The sequence below is a fragment of the Quercus suber genome, unplaced genomic scaffold (genome assembly GCF_002906115.3).
Source record: "Quercus suber isolate HL8 unplaced genomic scaffold, Cork oak 2.0 scaffold_198, whole genome shotgun sequence".
NCBI classification, from domain to species: Eukaryota; Viridiplantae; Streptophyta; class Magnoliopsida; order Fagales; family Fagaceae; genus Quercus; species Quercus suber.
The window spans coordinates 1,068,791-1,077,196 of record NW_027069656.1 but is presented as its reverse complement, the minus strand read 5'-3'; the positions used below and the strand labels follow the sequence as shown (position 1 = coordinate 1,077,196).

Below are 8,406 nucleotides of genomic sequence, written 5' to 3'. Positions count from 1 at the left end.
ATCGCACGCCAGAGAGGACACACACACACACACACACACATATATATATATATAAGCCATACTTATTTTTGTTCTTAAAGAAGTCATATTTATGCCTAGATTAAGCAATCGTATTATTAGGTTGCTAATGAGTATAATAGTATATATTATTGACAAGAATCATTTTTATTTTTTACTTTTACGCTTCAATCAAACAGGAGGTCATAAATAAATAAATAAATAAATATATATATATATATATGACCTCAGAAATAAATTAATAAATATATTGAAAATTTCTTAGTTACAATGTAATAGCAATGTAAATTTATATTGTAAACACCAAAATATGTACAAAGTTGTTCATATTTGCCAAAAAAGAAGAAGAGAAAAGAATAATATTATACACATTTTGTGTATATACAATGAAAGTTTACATCACTAATCCAATGTAAATCGCTCCCTTTCTATATATAATGTTTATGATGTGATGCAAATAATATTAATTGCGACTCAAATTTATTGGTCATATGTTTATTCAATTTATATCATATATGAAATGTACCTTCATGATACCGACAATGGTCCCACTATAATCGGGGAAGTTTTGCACACCTGAAACTGTATTGGCTGTGCCAAAGAACGGCATAGATTGACTTGACAAGTACATGAAGAGACACATCAAAGGCACCGGAGGCCGTTTGATTAATCCCACGACAGAAGCCCATGTTAGAAAATAGCCCAAGAAATTCTGGGTTGCTCCGGCCAGGAGAACCGCCCATGGCCCACCGAAACCAGAGCGATTACTACCGTTTGTTACGGCGGAGTAGAGGAGCCCAGCTAGGACACCTCCCATTGATCCAATGTCCCTGAAAACAGCCATAGTTTCGAGCATTGATTGGTCGTAGCCTTGGCTTGATTTCAGAACAGAGGAGTAGACGCTGAAGGTGTATACACCGCAGCTACACTGAATCCACATGCTTGCCACCGTCGCCATCCATTTGTTACTCACCCTCTCCATCATCCCTGCAGCTTTTTCTATGGTTTTTTTCTTGCCTTTAACTCTAATGCTCAGTGGCGGAGCTAGGATTTTAGTTTAGAGGGGGCAAGATTAAAAAGAATAGCAATAGTTGCATATTATGTGAATGAAACTAATAGTTGAAATCGTGTTCATGATTTTCATTTATAATTGCAAAAACATCAAAGCAAACCTTGGCCATAAATGACTTCGGACGACATAACAAAGCTTAAAGTAATTACTTAGAACTAACAAAAGTTACAAAACACCTTTGAAAATGATGCGACCTTAAGCATGTCTTAAAAGCTAGTAAGGATTTCCTCTAGACACTTTAAATTCTAAAGTTTAGAGAGCCAAGGGAGCTAGTGTGAAACTCCCCTGTTTCATGACTTTGAAATAGAGTATTTTTCCCAACTTTTGAAACTTTGCAGCAATAGCAACTTTGTTGACCCATAAAACCCATGGATTAGCTAGCTAAGATTCCCTCAAAATTATTGATTTTAAATTAATGTAAAACACCAAAAGTGCCGTAAAACTTCTAATAATAATCAAAAAAGAAAAAAAAATTATCGTGAGTCTATAGTTAAGTTATTAGTGTTTTTTCTTCTTTCAAATAATATGTAAAACTTATCTTTTCTTATCAGAAAAAATTGCGATACTTATCTCTTGACTCTTAGTTAAAAAGAGTAAACTAATCTAAAAATCTGGTAAGGGAGGACAAAATAAGCGTTAGGCTACTATATTAAAAGAGTTTGGGGGAAGGTCAGGGGGGGCATGTGCCCCTCCTCGACCCCCCTTAGCTCCGCCCCTGCTAATGCTATTATTAGTTGTGTTTTTTTTTTTTTTCTTTTAAGATAGGATAGAATTCAACTGACTGATGATTATAGTCTATTATCGAGGGAATTCAACTTCAGATACTAATGCTGTTATGTTTTAAAAGTTTTGAAAAGACTAGTAACCACTATTTCTAAGAGATAAAATTACAATTTACTCTTCTAAAAAGCTTTTCCTTTTTTTATGTTTTTTGAAGGAGATAATAACCTTTTAAAAAGCTAGATAGTGAAAGGCAAGTAATAACAGAAGAGAGTACCCAGAGAATATCGAAGCACCTACCTTAAAGATGCCCACAATGGTCCTACTTGATTGAGGAAAGTTTTGGACAGTAACCAAAATGGCTGTGGAAAATAAAACAGCAGCATGGCCCACCACCCCAGCAGCGGTTTCGGAGCAGAGGAACCCAGCTAGGACCCCGGCGATGCTTGACTGGTGCAATAGGAACTAACCTATTTGCTGATTACTAAACAAGCCCAACTTGTGGGGTTGAGCGGAAGTACTATGAAGGTTTAGCTACACAACAATGGCTAGAATTTTTGCGTAATATAAGAGTAAAGGCTTATGATTTTGCATGCCTTTATTAGAATGATGCTTGAGTATTTATAGAGTTTCCTCAAAAATTGGACTTAAATTAATTATTTAATTACTTTTTTAATAAGTTATTATAATTTACATTATATGCCCAAAAACAATTAAAATAAAGTAATAAGATAAACTTATTTATACATGGTGAGTCAAGTTGGACCATATGAGTTAAAAACTATCAACCCACTCCCAATTCAACTTTAATACACAAAATAAAATTCTAATGCAAGTCACCAAAGAACCCAGCTAGGACCCCGGCGATGCTTGACTGGTGCAATAGGAACTAACCTATTTGCTGATTACTAAACAAGCCCAACTTGTGGGGTTGAGCGGAAGTACTATGAAGGTTTAGCTACACAACAATGGCTAGAATTTTTGCGTAATATAAGAGTAAAGGCTTATGATTTTGCATGCCTTTATTAGAATGATGCTTGAGTATTTATAGAGTTTCCTCAAAAATTGGACTTAAATTAATTATTTAATTACTTTTTTAATAAGTTATTATAATTTACATTATATGCCTAAAAACAATTAAAATAAAGTAATAAGATAAACTTATTTATACATGGTGAGTCAAGTTGGACCATATGAGTTAAAAACTATCAACCCACTCCCAATTCAACTTTAATACACAAAATAAAATTCTAATGCAAGTCACCAACCCACAAAATCCAACTTGTAACGTTGGGTTAATTAGGTTGCTAAGTCAGAATGATGGGTTGGATGCACACACTTATTTGTGGTCTACAAATAAGTAATGACTTACATGTAAAGAATGTATGATTGGGTATACACGAGTTAAAAACTATCAACCCAAACTCAATTCAACTCAAGACTCAAACAAAATTTCAACCCACGAAAATCAACTAAAGACATTGGGTTGGGTTGCTTTGTCAGCCTTCAGGTTGATAGGTTGGATACACATGCCTATTTATGGCCCACAAAGACGCAATGACTCATGCATAAAAAAAAGGATTGCTGGGTATACATATGAAAATAAAAATTTCATATAAAAAAAAGTAAAGAAATTGAAGAATTAAGGTCTGTTTGAATAGAACTTATTTTGCTAAAACTAAAAACTGAAAACTGAAAACACTGTAGTAAAATAATTTTTAAATGTGTGAATAGTATTGTGGAGTCCATTTTTAATGAAAAATTTGCTGAAATGTAAAGTTTGTGGGACCCGTAAATAGTGCATGAGTGTACTGATTACGAGAAAAAAGTCAAATGTTGCAGCTTAAAAAAAAAAAAAAAAAAAAAAAGGAGGAGAAAACGCGGAAAGAGAAAAGCTTAAGGCTTTGGGTTACACGATGTACCTTGTATGTGTCACATTAACTTCTCAGTTGAAGTCTTCCCACGATATTTTGTACAAATGGGTCATACATAGTTTGAATAGTTTGCATTCCAATATAGGGAGTTATTCAACTCAAAAAAAAAACACAATATAGGGAGTTATGAGTTAGATTTATTATTTAAGAGATAAAAGTTAATATTATAATAGGAAAAATCACATAAAAAATAATAAGATTGCTGAAATCAACTGAGACCTTAGAAAAAAAAAAATCAAACCAAACCAAAACACATACACACCCCTTCAACCATATAAGTATCCAGATAACATGCTAAGGAGCAAAAACGATGAATGCCTAAGTTATTAGCTTTTCTCTGTACACAAATTTAATATATTTCTTCTCATTATCTTAAATAATGCTTTAATCTTCTAATCACAACCAACTTATAGAACTGCCTGGTACGAAAGAACAATGCAATAGCAGCAAGACACCCCAAGATAGCCAGAAAGGCCATGATTAGAAAAGATAGCAGAAAGCAGTGAGTACCAAAGCAGGAATGGTCTTCACCAGCAGCTTGCGTGTCATAAATGTACCTAATAACTCTCACAGAGAAAATATAAGATCCAACCGGACCTGCTAAACCAATAGCATTGAAAATAGTACCCAAGTGCCTAACGCCAAATATCTCTGAAGTAATCGTGGGCATTAGTGACCACAGTGAACCATAACAAAGACTCACTAGGATCGAAACTACGTATAAAATTCCAGGCAAATTGGAAGCAAAAACAATGAGGCTAGTAGTCATTGCTGCTAGAGAAATAGCCATCAACAATGGCCTTGTCCAACCTCTTGTGTGTAGCAAATAATCTGATAAATACCCAACTCCAATACGCCCAACAAAATTACATACACTCCATAAAGTGACCAAATTATTCACCTCCACAGCGGTGTAATTGAGAGATTTCCCTATTTGGCTGAAGTTATTTACTACAGCTACCCCAGAGCCCATTCCTCATACCATGGCTATAAACAACAACCAGAAGTTCATGGTACGCAAGGCTTGCAAAAGATTCATGCCCTGATCTTCATAAGGCAGAATTTTGTCATCTAAAGCATCATGAACTTGACCTTCTCCATCAGGCAGTTCGTGATATTCTAGACTATCCTTAGCTTGGTTCTCCTTTGAATGATTACTTTCACTAGAAAACATTTGTGAAAATCTCATGGAGTCCTCCCTCTGGGCTTTGATTGCAATTCCAAGTGGTGATGCAAGTAGAAGCAACATAAAGATAAACGTAATAATGTTCGCCCATAATGGCAAACTAAAAATATTTTCCAAAATTAGTATGATCATGAGATAACCAGCAATGATCAGAGCAACAATAGGGAAACCATTCAATCGCTTCACATCATCAACTGTATTTGCTTCATAGATTCTCACAAAAGACATAAGCACAATAGAGACGAATGTAGGCAATAGAGCAAGCATGAGAATGAAAGTGCTCGGCTTTCCCTTGCAGAATATGCCGTACGCTTGGACCATAATTGCTCCATTAATACCGAGAAAGCCCTTTCATCCAAAATTTTGATGTAATTGGCAGTGGGTGTATAGAAAAAAAAAATAGTTGGCATATGTAAAAATAATAAGCATTCACTCACAATTTATTGTGTCAAAATTGTGATAAAAATTGTGCTTTTAAAGCAATTCATAATGAAAATTACTAACTTGGGTGCTCTATATTATATTTTTCAATTAAAATAAAACTCTTGGTATTTATGAATAAATGCAACTAGCATTGGCATTTACATTAGGCTCTACACATACATCTATATCCGTCTCAATACTACATCACTATTACAATTAAATACTATTTCCTTTCTACATGTTTATTCATTCAAATTTGTAATCCCAAAATCCACAACCAAATACAATATATATATATATATATATAATTATTTAATATTTTTGATGAGCAATGACTTAATAGAGGTATTGAGTTACTATTTATTTGTTAAATTTTCACGTGCTAGTTTGTTGAGCTTGATGAACTATCATTTTAATTAAAAAAAATTTTTTTGAAATGTTAATTTTTATGCTAATACTGTTATGTTTTAAAAGTTTTGAAGACTAGTAAGCACTATTTCTAAGAGACAAAAATACAATTTACCCTTCTAAATAGCTTTTCATTTTTTTTTTTTTTTTTTTTTAAGGAGATAATGACATTTTAAAAGAGAAATTTTAGTGCCACAAAAAGTTTCATAACTTTTACCATAAATTGCCATGTGGCGAATTCCGAATGATGAAAAAAATTTAGTGGGTTTATAAAATCTGCGTATTGGTTTGGATACAGCGTTTTCAATGTTGCGTTTTCAGTTTTTTTTTTTTTTCACGCCTTTCAGGGAGACAGAAGTTACGATGCAAGGGACAAAAAATACTGTTCACACACTGTTCCAGTACTATTTATGTACTGTTCATGGGACTCATAGCCACTTTATTCAAAAAAAAATATTAAAAATGGGTCTCACAACACTATTCATATATTTAAAAATTATTTTACTACAGTGTTTTCAGCAACAATCAGTTTTCAGCAATAATAAACTATATCCAAACGGAACCTATAACTCCACCACTCACAATTTATTATTATGAAACTTGGTGTGAAACTAACATTCTTCTTTTAAGAGCTAGATAGTGAAAGGCAAGTAATAATAATAGAAGGGAGTGGCCAAAGAATATTGAAGCACCTACCTTTAAGACGCCCACAATGGTCCCACTTGATTGAGGGAAGTTTTGGACTCCGGTCACCAAATTGGCTGTGGCAAAGAAAACCCCAGCATGGTTTGACAAGAATATAAACAAACACATCAACGCTACCGGTGGCCGTTGGATCAATCCCGACACAGAAGCCCACATCATAAAATACCCGAAGAAATTCTGGATCGCACCCGCCGCATGTACCACCCATGGCCCACCGCCCCGAAAGTTATTATTGACTGTTACGGCTGAGTAGAGGAGTCCAGCTAAAACTCCGGAGTTGCTGCCAAAGTCCTTGAAGAATGCCACCGTGTCGAGTGTTGATTGGTCGTAACCTTGGCTCGATTTCAGAACCGAGGAGTAGATGCTGAAAGTGTCTGCGCCACAGCTACACAGAATCCATATGCTTGCCACCGTGGCTATCCATTTGCTGCTGCTAATTCTAAGCCTCCGCATGTTTTTTCTTGTCTAAAATAGAAAGTCTTTCCTATGATTTTGAATTCTCGTTCTCGGAGAGTAGCTCTTATTATATTATACTATATTTGCACGCGCGCATGAGCTTGTGTTTGAGTGTTTCACTCGTTTAATACAACAACCCTGATCGTGTTTTGCCATTTTTGGCTTTAATAAAAGTCCATGATTAGATTCTTCGAAAAACAACAGGAGCCTGGATGACTCGCTCACTCACATACCAGTTTGGGATAGAAATAGTGAAGTAGGTGGCCTATGGCTAAAAGTCAGATAAGAAAAAGACCAAATGCTAGCAATGGGATGGGCCAAAGCTTTCTGTAGCTAGCTAAAATCTCACGCAACAAAATTAAACAAAAAGAAATTTAATATTAGAAACTAAAAGAAATTATTATAACTAGTTTGTTTGTGGGAAGATGAATTTTAGAGAGGAAGTCACAGTTGAGTTGAGTACTCAAATGGGAAGAATGTCCGAGGATGCTTGACCGGTGCAATAGGACCTAACTTATTTAATGATTACTACACAAAGCCCAACTTGTGGGGTTGATCGGATGTACTATGAAGGTTTAGTCACACGACAATGGCTAGATTTTTTTGCGTAATATAAGAGTAAAGGCTTATGATTTTGTATACCTTTATTAGAATGATGCTTGAGTATCTATAGGGTTTCCTTTGAGGGCAAAACAATAATTTTACCATTCTTTGAATCTGAATGTTAAGTTAATCATTCCATACTCCTTTGGGGGAAGGGGGGAATCTTGTCAGTGAAATATGAATCTTATGAGACTAGTGCAGGAGATACTTCCTCCCCTCGGGGAGCCTGAGATGGGGTGCTTGAAGAAGAACACTTCCCCTGCCCCCTCCCAAATTTTTGGGTTTGTAGAACTAATCAAATGTAATACTACTACAATTAATGCAATTGAGAGTAGGGATCCTTGCATCAAACTAATCCTTTAATGGCACCAGTAATTTTTGAATTAGGAGCTCTCAAGGAATACTTACTCAGCCAACCATGGAAAAAAGGTAGTTTGGTCATCTACATGTCCTTCTTAAGGGGTTGTTAGTTAGCATAGGCTGTCTCTAATTACCAATATGTGAGGTTGGTGGGGAGTGTTATAGGTTCAATTTCTCAGTGTACATGCCTTTTTAGACTTGGGTTGACCATGTTTGGAGTTAATGGGCTCCCCCTGCATTCTCAAGTTAGGAGTCCAAGCGTATCTTCTTCCTCCTTTAGATTCATTATGTAAAAATGTGATTTACAACTATATTTTATATTGACTTTATTTCGTGACAAAAAGTGTTGTATTTTGTAGAATTTTATTATATTGGATTTAGTATTAAATTAGCGAAGAATCGAGCATGAAATGAAGAATTAGTGCAATTTTGTGACTAACTCGCGAGAAGAGTAACCCGCAAAAAAGGGCACGTGAGAAGCACATGCTAGAAGTTAAAAAGTCAAGTGCCATCTGCATTTT

The 8,406-nt window shown here is 35.0% G+C and overlaps 1 protein-coding gene and 1 pseudogene across 1 annotated transcript in view; both read right to left on the bottom strand.

Moving 5' to 3' along the window:
• Positions 1-1,270, bottom strand: part of LOC112039372 (protein NUCLEAR FUSION DEFECTIVE 4) — an 8,196-nt gene extending 6,926 nt beyond the window's left edge. Inside the window, exon 1 of the mRNA XM_024072251.2 lies at positions 545-1,270. Within this exon, the coding sequence (XP_023928019.2) occupies positions 545-1,003 (459 nt within the window). The 5' untranslated portion in view covers positions 1,004-1,270. The remainder of the gene's footprint in view (positions 1-544) is intronic.
• Positions 1,271-3,979: 2,709 nt separating this feature from the next.
• LOC112039503 (protein NUCLEAR FUSION DEFECTIVE 4-like) lies at positions 3,980-7,341 on the bottom strand (annotated as a pseudogene).
• Positions 7,342-8,406: the final 1,065 nt, after the last annotated feature.